The sequence below is a fragment of the Lygodium microphyllum genome, chromosome 26 (assembly GCF_053477565.2).
Source record: "Lygodium microphyllum isolate KBCC chromosome 26, Lygodium_microphyllum_v1.1.10, whole genome shotgun sequence".
NCBI lineage: Eukaryota > Viridiplantae > Streptophyta > Polypodiopsida > Schizaeales > Lygodiaceae > Lygodium > Lygodium microphyllum.
Window position 1 is genome coordinate 91,701,153 of NC_141160.1, and position 12,549 is coordinate 91,713,701.

A 12,549-nucleotide genomic window follows, 5' to 3' on the forward strand; every position below is an offset into this window, starting at 1 on the left:
TCCTAGCCAATGGAAACTGCTTGTTACACTTAGACCAGACTTGCATAATTACCCTGGAAGATGGACCAATTACGTCATGTCTTCTGTTGCATTGGACCAGCTTTTTCCCATCAGCACCTCCTCGTAAATTGGCCGGCTGGCAGTCACCAAGTTCCTAGGAGGTAGGCCAGTTGGGTTTGAGGCTTTGCAGTGTGTGTTTAATCCACTCCATCTCCTTATCAGAGAGGTCGAAATGCTGCTTAATCCAGGCAGGGTCCTTCCGAACATACGCTTCCCTGTCCAAGACATTAGGCCAGTTTCTTATGCATTTCATGTGTAGGTCTCTGGAGAGTTTTGCATTTTCCTTAGCAGGAGCAAACGGTGTATGGAGGGTAAAAGCCAAACTGGAGAGCAAAGATGAGTTAGCTTTACGGCGACCAGCTAGTTTTCTTCAAGAGATCAGCCCATGCATTTGTTAGCACTTGAGAAACTTGAGACTGGAATATTCTGATGGAGCAACAACTTGTTAAAGCATCTTGCCATCTTACACTTGGCCACGTGGAGCCCACAATAACTGCATTAGACAGCCAGAAATGAATTGGGATCATCCACGTTTAGGCGCCTTTGATTCGTTTGAGGAGACCTAGACACAGTAGAGTATCCCACCTAATTTGGCAAAGACCATCCAATGTGAGCAGTGCTCCTTGCCACTTGGTCATGAACCAGTCTGCCTATTGTGACACCAACATGGCACCTAAGGTATCGTAAGGCCTGCTCAAACTTGACCAACCTAAAGCCATAGTTGAGAATCCACTCGGGGTCCTTCCCATCTCACGAATAGGATCGCTGATTTGGGAAGGAGATATTAATGCAAATTCCCCATACATGCTAAGAAGGGAATTCAGTGATTCTTTCTCAGCCTTCAGTATGCTTGTGTTGTTGTCTACAAACATTTGAGAGGCAAAATGATGATCTCTAGGGAGTTTTACCCCTTCTATAGCACCCTTCTTGGGTTTCACGATCCACCTTTAGCAGCGGATCAGTGATAAGTGCGAAGATTAGGGGAGCGAGTGGGCAGCGCTACCTGATGGACCGCTTGAGAAAAAAGGGTTAGATAGCAGCCCATTGGTATAAACAGAAGCAGTGACATTACTAAGTAAGGCACCAACAAGACGGGACCAAACGCAAAGGAGCGCAGAGTGGCAATTATGAAGTGCCAGCTTACACGATCGTAAGTTTTTCCTAGATCAAGATTAGGCAAGATGATCAAATTGGGATGCTAAAACAGAATCAATGGAACATATGAGATTGAGGATGAGGTCATGAATCGTATGACCGAAACTAATCCTTGTGCTAATCCAAAAAAAAACCAAACCGTCACGTCGCCCTGCTGTCCCCCTGCCCCGACTATGCGCCATTTGACTGATTGCCCGTCAATAGTTACTTGCGCGCCCCCCCCACCCCCCCCCCCCCCCCCCCGCAGCAACTCCCCATTCAACAGCAGCACAGTAGTGCGATAGGTAGGTTCTCCTAGAAGGGACGGGCAATGGAAACCTTTGGTCAGACGCCGGCGTACTCACCGAGTGCCCCCCAGTCGAACACCTTGCGCGTAGTCCTCTTTGAGGAGCAGCTCTTAGCCGTCCGAGCTAAGGAGCTGGAGCTAATGGAAACAACAATTTATGGTCAGGTAGTAGGACATTCCCCAGCTAGGGCCCAGCTTCGGGACTGGCTCCACTCCACGCTGAGCATCAACACGGCGCAGATTATGGAGGTGGTCCTGTTGGGCCAAGGGATCTTCATGGTCCGCCTCAGCAGACGCGCGAGCTACTCGCCAGTTCACCATATGCATCCACGAAGGGGGTCATATACATGGTCCCTTGGTAGAGCGGCTTCACTGTGGAGGCGTTTGCACTCCACAATAGGTTTCTTCGGCACCCGGTCACCCTCCTCTTCCCCGGCCTGGTGATTGGGTACCATCAGTTGGTGGAAGACTTTGGGAGGCTCTTCGGCACTGTCCTTCCCGCATCCTTCGCGGATGTAGTGACAGCGGTAGGGGTCCCAAAGGTGCAGATGGCAGTGAAGGAGGTTAAGAATATCCCACAGTTCCTAGAGATTGAGGCAGGCAGGCATTTCTTTAGGCAGCAGGTCATTGTGATTGGGCAACTAGGGCAGGGCTTGCGCTGCCACGACTTTGGGCATCAGGCAGCAGGTTGTACACGGTTTGGAGCCAAGGCGGCTCTGCCCAAAGATCCGCAGGTGGACGTTGACGGTTTCACAAGGGTCCAGAGGCGACAGAGCGGGAGACGGCAAGGGGGGGCGCAGCCAGCCCCTCAGGCCCAGCCTCGTCAGCAGGGTGATGGCGGACGACCCCCCCCCTTTCGGCAGAGTACTCCACAGCCCCCCCTATCTGCCCCACCCGACAGGACTGATCCCCCCCATACCCCCCCTACCGAGCACTCCCCCTGATCCGCACCCAGGTCAGGTGAGCCCCCCCAGACCCACTCCCCCTTCTCTCACAGGAGGTGATGAGCCACACATGCCTACCTCCTCTGCACACTAGCAGTCCCCCCCCCCCCCCCCCCCCCCCCCCCGTCCACACAGCCACCAGCTCATTTGTCCCTGCCACCTGCCATACTTTCCCGAGACAGGCACAGCTGCTGCCACAAGAGTTTTTTTGCAGTGGCCCATGGTCTTACCTGCGAGTTGCGGAGCGCGGAGAGTTTCCACTACCTCTAGAGGTGGGGATCTTTGTGGTTCGTAAGTCAAGGAGGGGCAAAGTCCACCTACTAGCATCATCGGATGGACCAAACTACGCTTTATTTTTTCAGTTATCTTTCTTAGAGGAGTGGACGACTATACAGATTGAGGAGGAATTGAAGAGTCGAGTGGCAGATCACATCTCCCAGTGGATGGGAGATGAAGGACTAGCACTGTTCGCACAACAGTGGCCAGGTTGCATGATGGACATTAACTGGTGGGTTGGCACCGACGTCCCGCTTTGAGCATTATCTTTTGAGCCCCCCCACAGTGGGGAGCACCGAGGGACGTGATCGAGTGGCCCCCGGCACAGGCAGCCCGCTTCTACCAGTGTACAGAGTTGCGGTTTTCAGCATGGTTGATAGATGCATTGATAGTACTACATGGAGCATCTATCACCCCTATGGTCCGGCTAAGGGCCACCATGGGGGACTGGAGCTCACCATCCAGACCGGTGGCAAAATGCACCTGCATGCTTCGCAGTCTCTCTTCCTCATCTGTAGTTTCCACACCGAACAAATGTCTTTTCGGTCAGTCACAGGTTTCCCCATGAGCCTACATCTTGCATCCTGGAATGTGAACAGTCTCCACTACAGTGGGGCGCGTGGCTCGAGGAAGTTGATTGTCCGGCAGGAGCTGCAGCCTGCCCTTGCCGGACAGATAGACATCTAGCTACTGTAGGAGCACAAGCTCACCCTTGCCCAGGCTTAGCGGATTGGGAAGAACTGCCGGGCAGCTCGCATACTTATTGGGAGCAAGCCATAGGTGCCCACGGCAGGAGCGGAGGCGTATGCACCTCTATTGGCCCAAGTCTCACCACCTGTGTACGAGACCACAGGATGATAGTGGCAGGAAGAGCTCTATGGATCAGACTGGATATTGGGGACTTGTGTATTGGAGTCCTCAATGTCTGTGCCCCTACGGAGGTTAGGGCACGCAACAGGTTCTGGGTGGAGATTGTAGATGGACTCCCAGAGGTGGACTCTTGGTTTGTTGGAGGAGATTTCAACAATCTGGAGGCTTTGGAGGACCAGCAAGGCAAAGGAAGAAACTACCAGGGCATGGTTGGGGAGGAGTAGGAGGCATGGGAGGTCTTTTTGCTTGCAGTTAGAGCATGGGAATGCTTGGAAAGACTGTGCCTTCCACAGGAGGGAGAGGTCGTTGGACTTTTCTTGAGGTTACAGGTAGCTAGGCGGAGCCTCGCTGGAGCGGTTGGACAGGTTTTATGTGGGAGAGTGGGGAGGTTCTTGCAGAGGCCAGATTGAGCAGTTGGCAGGCACCACACTATCCAATCACTGCCCGGTTCTCCTGGCACTTGATCCCCCAGTATCCGCCCTAGATACACGATCCTGTCAGATCCCTGACTCGATATATAGGAGGGAGGAGGTGTCGAGATAGATAGAGCAGATTTGGACCAGAGAGTGGGTTAGGAGGGACATGATAGCAGAGGAGGTTGCAGAGGTCCTAGCCGAGTCAAGCAGAATTTGCCAAGAGGCAGCCCTACAGGCTAGGCAGCAGTGCTGGGAGGAGGAGAGAGCACTCTGGCGGGACCTGGCAGCTACGCAGAGATTGTTGCAGGAGGCACCAGGGGACCCCATCCTCCACGCACAGGAGGTGCGCGCGCGTGCAGCCATTGCTGGCCTAGAGGATAGGCGCTCCGAGTTCTCTTTCCACACTTCAGCAGCCTTTTGGGCGCGGAAGGGAGACACAATGTGCAGGGAGTTCTTCTAGGTGCATCAGCCCCGCACCGCGGGAGAGCAGATATGCAGCCTTAGGGACCAGTATGGGAGGATCGGTTCTAGCCCTGATGAGGTGATGGAGATTGCCACCGACTATTACACACGTCTCTGGTAGCAGGAGACAGCTTCAATTAGAGGACAGAGATGCAGACAGCAGGTATGGGATTACATCCCGTCCCTTGTCATAGAGGAGACAGGACACGCCGTCCTAGTCCCCTTCATAGAGAAGGAACTAGAGGAGGCTTTCCATACACAGGATGGGCAAAAACGCCTGGGGGAGGATGGCCTCTCTAAGGCCTTCTTCACTACCTACTGGGAGGTGGTGAAGGATCCCCTACTGAGGGCTTTCCAGAAGATATTCACCTCAGGATAGATGCCAGGGAGGCTCTCGGCAGGCCTTATTAGTCTTCTCCTCAAAGGGGGAGACTGGTTGGAGCTATCCGAGTGGAGACCGATCACCTTATTGTCAGTGGCCTATAAGGCTCTGGCAAAGATGATTGGTAGATCATTACGCCATGTGCTTCCAGACATCATTCATGACACACAGACAAGCTTTGTCCAGGATAGGAGCATCCTAGACAATGTATTTACATTCTTTGAGGCGATAGAGTGGGCTCAGCACAGTGGGCAAAGACTGGCAGTACTACTATTGGACTTCGAGAAAGCCTACGACAGGGTGGACTGGGATTTCGTAGAGGGTACCATGGTGAAGTTAGGATTTCCCCACACTTGGATTCGCGGGGTCTCCGTCCTGAGCCACCAGCAGGGTTTTCATAGGCTGAAGGCGAGGGGAGGAGGTCCGGCTGGAGAGATCGGTCCGACAAGGCTACCCCCTGGCCCCGTACCTGTTCCTACTCTTCGCAGAGGCGATGTCCCACTTCCTTAGGTCATGTGTGAGCGGACTACGCGGTCTCCGACTTCCAGTGAGAGAGGAGACTAAGTTGTTAGACTCAGAGTACGCAGATGACATAGGACTCTACATAGAGGACGATGAGGTGATGCTAGAAATAATGAGGCTGGCTCTTGAGGTGTTCTGTGTTGCAGCGGGTGTGAAAATCAACTGGTGAAAGTCGGTTGGTTTCCTCATAGACCCGGACTCCAGCACGGAGTGGGGAGTCCACTTGGGATTTAGATGGGTGAGCAGAGGCCAAACCGTTCGATACCTAGGGTTCCAGGTGGGAATTGAAATCACTCTTGCCCAGCAGTTTCTTCCTGTTTTAGATTCTATTAGGAGGAAACTGACCGACGGGAGCACGGCTCGCCTCTTACTAGCCGGTTGAGCCCTGGTGGTTAACCAGGTCCTCCTAGCGACGGCCTGGTACATCGCCTTGTGTTGGTGTTTCTCCTCATCGTGCGTAGGGCAGCTTCGCCGCCTGGTGCGGAATTTCCTTTGGTTGGGGTCTGATGGCTCCAGAGACTCCAGGGCCACGGTGGCGTGGGCGACCATCATACGACATCGATCAGAGGGAGGGCTTGGGATCATAGACCCAGAATATTAGAGTATGGCCCTTTTGGGCAAGTTAGTTGTCTGTGGTCTCACACCAAGTGGGTAGACCTGGAAGGTCTTACTGCAGGAGGGCCTTCAGGATTGTAAACCGAGGCTTGGCGGGGAGTGGAGGCCGTCCTTGAGATGGATCTTTATGTCAGCCCAGATTACCCCGCCCAGATCACCTTTCCTGCAAAGCCTACTTTGCGTGTGGCAGGGCCTTCGTAAGGCCCTAATCCAGAGCCCCCCGGGTTGCGAGGAGGAAATAGACCGTTAGCCGGTGATTTGGAACCTCCAGGTCAAAGATAGGGAAGGGGTAGAGATAGGTGAGTGCCCCCACATCCAGTGGGCTGGGTGGGAGGCCGGCCCGGCTCGTTCCATTAGGACATGGCGGGAGGTGTATAGGATGGTAGACAAGGAGGTGCTACAGTGAGTATCAGGGTGCACGAGAGGAGTGGAGTTGAGGAGAAGAGAGATAGACGTAGCAATACGTCCGGAGTGGCTTGCCCCCCCGATATGAGAATCGATAGAGGCCGGGGAGGTATGGGGAGCTAGGTTCTCTCTAGCAGGCATCCCTCTTCAGGTGGCAGGTAGAGTGGGTGGCGCCCCCCAGGGGACCTTCTTTGCCGTTCACGAGGGGAGACGTCTGGCCCTTGATTGAGGGCAACATGATGAGGAGATTGCTATCCTTTCATGGAGGAGGATTTGTGTGGTGGGTCTTCAGGGGAAGACTTGGCGACTGGACCCCTATGTTTTCTGGATGGAGCTCAAGGAGTGGCGACTTTGGATCTGGGAGGGTAGACTATGGAGGTTGTAAGTGTTGCACACAGCAGCTTCTAGAAACCCCAAAGCATTGCCTTTGGTCTTGTGAGGAGGCGCAGCTCGTGTGGAGAGGAGCGTGCCGTATCCTTCGACGTATAGCCCCTAGCCTTGGGTATATTTCATGGGGAGCTTTCTGTTGGCAAGCAGTTAGCCAGGGCCGTCACCTTCAGTATGAGGCCGGGATGCAAGACACGATTTTCATGATCGAGGCAGGGTCATGCACAGGGGTTGGTCTGGAAGCTTTACCTATCCGACAGGTACTGGAGCCCACATCAGACCGCTCAGAGATATGGGAGATCATAGGGAGTCTTACTGGATGGCATATCTGGAAGGCGCGATGCCAGGTGGCCTTCGGCGGTGAGAGACTCTCAGCACCTACGACCTTAGCAGAGCTATGGACCTCCATCATTCACTCCCTCCGCGGCCGATGGGGTCAGGTGCAGGGTGAGTCCAGGGCTTGTCAGGAGCTCCGTGGTCACTTCATGCGTACTTGGGGCGGCCAGGGCCTATTTTTCGTGATGCAGGCAGGTAGTCCCGTTTGGCGATATACCCCTCCTCCATGGCTTCTTGCCCCCATCCCCCCTAGACTGCCTTGAGAGGCTTGTATACATGATGTAGTGGTGACTTTGCATCAGCTCCAGTTTATTCTGTTGAGCATGAGCACTCTGTTGTAATCAGTTTTTTTTTGAGTAATATAATCAGCCACATTCTACTTGAGAAAAAAATGAATCGTAAGACCATGGATGAAGCTGAACTGATAGGGGTGTACTACACGGGCCAAAACATGCTTAAACCTAGTGTAGTGCCTTCCTAACACCTTATACGAGAATTAGAGCATGGTGAGAGGCCTCCAATGGCTTGATCTACTCCTATCGACAATCTTTGGACTCAATTTGACCATACCACAATTGAAGCTCTCAGGAAGGGTGCCAGTTTCCTTAACCCAATTCAGGCAGTCTACCAAATCCATGGCACACTCCTCCCAGATGGGTTGAAATACTTCAGGAGATAATGCAGTGACACTTGCCATGTTTCATGGCATCAACAAGCTGTTTGATCTCGTCCATAGAAAAGGGGCATTCCAGCTGAAGAGCCACTTCAGATGGCAATCATGTAGCGACTCTCTGAAAGAAGTTTGAAAGCTTGACCTCATAGTCATCAGGCGCATCAGGCTTCAAGCCAACAATGGCAGACAAGTGGTTAGTAAATACTGACGCAATCCCAACATCATCGGCATGCCGGATGCCTTGCTCATTCTCCACATATGGAATCATCTCTTTTCTAAGCTTGAGCTTTAGCGCATTGAGGAAGAACGTATGGTCATGGGCCTTCTGGTAAGCTGCCTTGAGTGAATCAACAAACTGGGCACCCTTGAGGAAGGATGTGTTAAATAAGAAAGGGAGGGGCCATGATTAGTACTGCTAGTAGATGTAATCCTAAGAATGCATAAGATTGGCAAATGATCAGAAGCAGTGACATGGGTTAACATTCTGTATTTGAATCCTCCACATACCCACCATGCGCTTTAGTTAGCGTAGAATCTATCCAGATAGCTTGCACGACGTGTACCTCCCAGATGCCTGTTGTGCCAGGTGAACCCCATGCAGCCCTGATCTTGAGTAAGCAATGCAAGATCTCTTAGTTTGCAGAGTTCAGCTCAAGTCATCCCAATTATCTCTCTCGATCTGGAGCTCAAACTGAAGCCGGGGGGGGGGGGGGGGGGGGTGGGCGGTGTGCTCAAACCAAAGGAGAGGGAAGAAAGGGTAATTTGTAGCAAAGAAAACAGATTTCAGCTGTTTGAGAAAGCGCATGTGTGATTTGATCAGTTAAATCATCCCTCATCTGCATTCTATAGTCAAGATGTCATGCAGTTTGTGTGTCATAAAGCAATGTGGCATCAGGGTTCAGTTTAAGGATACCATAACTGACTACCATTTCTTCATCAAGCAGGCATTCTTTTATATGAGATGATATATGGACGAACTCCATTTCGAGGCAAAAACAGGCAAAAAACTTTTGCAAATGTTCTTCACAAGGACCTTATTTTCCCAAGTAGTATTCCAGTAAGAACTCAGTTGCTTGCCTCTATTTTATTGTGTGCTAAAGTTTACTAGCTGTTAATATAAGACTGGTTAGGGCAGATGCACCATATTTACGTGTAGTACGTATCTCACAAATTGGAGGTCTCAAGGGCCTCAATTGTTCAACTGCTAATTTGACAAGTTCTGATATTGCATTCTTTTCCTTTACCTCATTTGTGATATGCTTCTTTACCATGAACTGATCAAACATGATATAGGGAATCTTGATCACCATTTGTTTTATATTACAGGTAGAGAAGCATACACTGATAAGGAAATCTTAATTGCCATGTACTCTATAAATCTATCGCTCAAATGCAGGTTGAGAAACAAAAAAGAAGCTAAAAGTTTAAGTGATTTATATCTTTTGCTTGTGATTCACATTCTGGGCAGGGACGCATCATCATGTGATTTGCAAAGGCTGGACATCTCCAGCTGGTTCTATCCTTGAGGCTGACTGTCTGACCCTTAAGGCTGGCTGGATCCCCAAGTTCTGGCAAATAGTCTTACTGTTGTAGATGCCATCGTGCTGCTGCTTTAGCAGACTTGATGTCTGTGTGTAACCAATGCGCCTGTAGCTTCAAGCCTGTGTGTAACCAATGAGCCCGTGACTGACATGTCTGAGTGGCCTCAATCAACTCGGTCAGCTCACTGCTAACTGCTGCGGAAGTTGTTCTGACCAAGCCTTTCCTCAAGGGCTCCTCCATCCGTGTGCAACACACGAATATCTGTATGACCATTAGTGCTCTCATGTGCCTGGTTTTGTGTTAAACTGCTGGGTAATAGACAGGTTATGAGCTGCTATATGGTTACCAGTACTAATTTCTCTAACTCTAGTTTGGGAATTGTGAGATTCTGTTTCATTGTAAGAGAGTTGTGCTTTATTTTTTTAATCTACGTGTCAGAGCAAAGGTTTACAGCAGCAGGATCTCATCTGTAAAAATGCCCACTTCAATCTGTTTTTGAAAATTTGAGATGTACGACTGCAGGCAAGCTTGGCTGCAAGACAATTGATCAACGGGTTGTTACATAGAGATCCTGCGAACAGGTTGGGTTCAACAAAAGGAGCATATGAAATCAAACAGCACCCTTTTTTCCGAGGAATCAACTGGGCTCTTGTTCGAGGAATGGTCAGCACCCTACCCCAAAGCTCCAGCTTATATGTTTTCACAGTTTTACTTCATTAGGAACAATCCAAATGCCATACTGTGTTGCTCTTCAACAGACTCCACCTCCATTAGAAGCGCCTTTGGAGTTCACTGGGAAGGATCCAGATGCAGAGTCAAAGGAAGCGTTAGAGTGGGATGAACTTGAAGCAAGTTCAAATTTCACCTCCGATGTCTTTTGACTGGTACTCAGGTTTTATTTTCTGCACATAAGAGGTGGCGATTCTTGTGACTCCAGTTTCCTGAGGCATTCTTCTGAAGGACTAATATGCTTCTGCAAGGCTACCTGTGGCTATAACACCATCATGTCAATTTGGTTATATTTCAACATCTGGTTGTGGGCTGTCTACGGTGAGGAGCCAGTAATTGTAAATCGACTGTATACTAGCGCGACTCAAATCCTTAGCTTTATAATCCTCTCCCTTTCTCATGGGAGAAATGTGCTGCAGTGTGGCAGTGTAGTAATAGTAGTAGTAGCCACCCTGTTTTCTAATGGTATCTGCCATGCTGGTTTCTCCACGTTGAGGTTGTAAAGGTTATCGGCCATAATAATTATTATCGCCTCCCCCCTCTTGTACGATTTATAGACCGACACATTATGATTCTTTCCTGGCTTACCTCTCCAAGAAGCATGATATCACCAATTTGTGAGCTTACTCAATTTACATTTATAAATAAGGTTCATTATTTATGTGAAAGTATACTTTTTTTTTTTGCATCAAGGCATGGTTCTCTCGCGAAACCAGCAAGCTTGGATTTCTGTGGTCTCGACGCATGTGTATGTGTAAGTTAAGATGCAGTGGCATATCATGTATGTAGGGCTTTTGTGCCCCCTTCTCTGCAACTTTCTCAACTTGTTGAACAACATCCAAAGAGTTCTTAGATATATTGTTCATAGGGGAACATCATCAATCTTCTAGTCTTGTGCTCACCAGCTTTAATTATACACTTGCCAATGCAATTGTTGATAGAATAGTTAGTGATAGAGAAAGAGAAACCATATAGATAATCAAGTTATAAATGATGCATACTCTACGTTAGCATCTTATAGAATCAATCATAGGGTTATTAGAATTTGCAAAAAAGCTTGTTTACATTGTTTTTTCGAAATCTAAAAAATCTTTTAAACTAGTAAAAAAAAGCAAGAATGTCCAAATTGGTTTGAAAACTTTTATTAACCTTAATAAGGCGGCCCTCAAGTACTAGTTTATTAGTGTTGGAAAAACCATGAAACAACAAATTAAAGGTATCATGATGGCTTATCCATGTTCTCCACTTTGATTATAGTTTTGCTTCTTTGAAATATGATACATTTAAAAGATAATTAAACTTAATAAGTCAGATATGCTTTTAGCTTCCAAACTAACTTATAGAAATATGGATGATTTATGTTTAATAAATAATCCATTTATTATTGAGTTTTTAAAAGTTGATAGGCATTTATCTAAAGATGCCCATTTGAGTTTGTATCCATTACATTATATCTATAAAAAACACATATAATGCTCCTAGAACCACGTGCTTAAATATAGAAATTCAACTCAAGTGGCCCTCCATTGTGGGGGACTTCATACAAGTACAGTATGGAAAAATGATAAACTACCTTGTCCTAGTATAAAGTTATTCATGATTTTAGTAATAGGCCTAAGAGAATGGCCCAAAAGGTATGTCTCTCAATTTCTACCAATTTGTATAATGCTTCCTTTGCATCAATTGCCTGTCGAGATTTATTGCCTTTCATATACTTATTTTAGAAGAATGCCTTTTGTAGTCATAATATCAAGGGGTGTATCACTAGATTCTTAAGTAAATGAACTTTTCTAGAGCTAAGATTTAACATCCAAGATGTCATTGTGTTACTTGGAAAGGAGTAGGGCCAATTGGTTGGCCTACTCTCCACCTTGTGGCCCTACCCTTAGGAACGCATGCACGCATGCACACACATGTTATTCAAAGTAATTATTAACATGGACACACAAATACACGTACTCATGCACACACATTCATCTCCACATAATTAGGAAAATAAAACACACCCATGTACACAATCACACATATTAAACCTTCACAACTTTCTAGTTTATTTCAATGTAAAACACATATGTGCACACACACAAATTGCATTTACCCATCAAAAAATTCCATTATGGGCATTAGTATGATAAGAGAAGGTTTTTTTCCTTCTTGCTAAACTCCCTTTATTGTGAAATATTGCCCCATGATTGTATTCTCTTTCCCTCTTTCTCTCATGGAATTATGCAAAAAATTGCAGCGCTTCACCCTCGATTCTATGCAAGGATTCAAGATTTGCAAATCATGCTTGCAATTTTGAAGCTATTATGCTTTTCCCTTTTCTTTTTGTTGGCTTCCAAGTTTGCTACTAATTCTTCATCAAGTTCTACACGTAGATCCACATTAGTAGTCTGCATAAACATGGCCCTGGTTCCATTGACATATAGTTCTTACATATCAAACTCTTTGACAATATTTCTATGTGAATTAAACATGGTTTACTTGAA

The 12,549-nt window shown here is 48.1% G+C and overlaps 1 protein-coding gene across 2 annotated transcripts in view; it reads left to right on the forward strand.

The window, feature by feature from the left end:
- The window catches only part of LOC148013536 (phototropin-2-like), a 29,924-nt gene extending 19,198 nt beyond the window's left edge, over positions 1-10,726 (forward strand). For both annotated transcript variants that reach the window (XM_087667569.1, XM_087667570.1), the window contains exons 20-22: positions 8,734-8,846; positions 9,854-9,994; positions 10,090-10,726. In XM_087667569.1, coding sequence (XP_087523695.1) covers positions 8,734-8,846; positions 9,854-9,994; positions 10,090-10,212 — 377 coding nt within the window. In that variant the 3' untranslated portion in view covers positions 10,213-10,726. The remainder of the gene's footprint in view (positions 1-8,733; positions 8,847-9,853; positions 9,995-10,089) is intronic.
- The last annotated feature ends 1,823 nt before the right edge of the window (positions 10,727-12,549 follow it).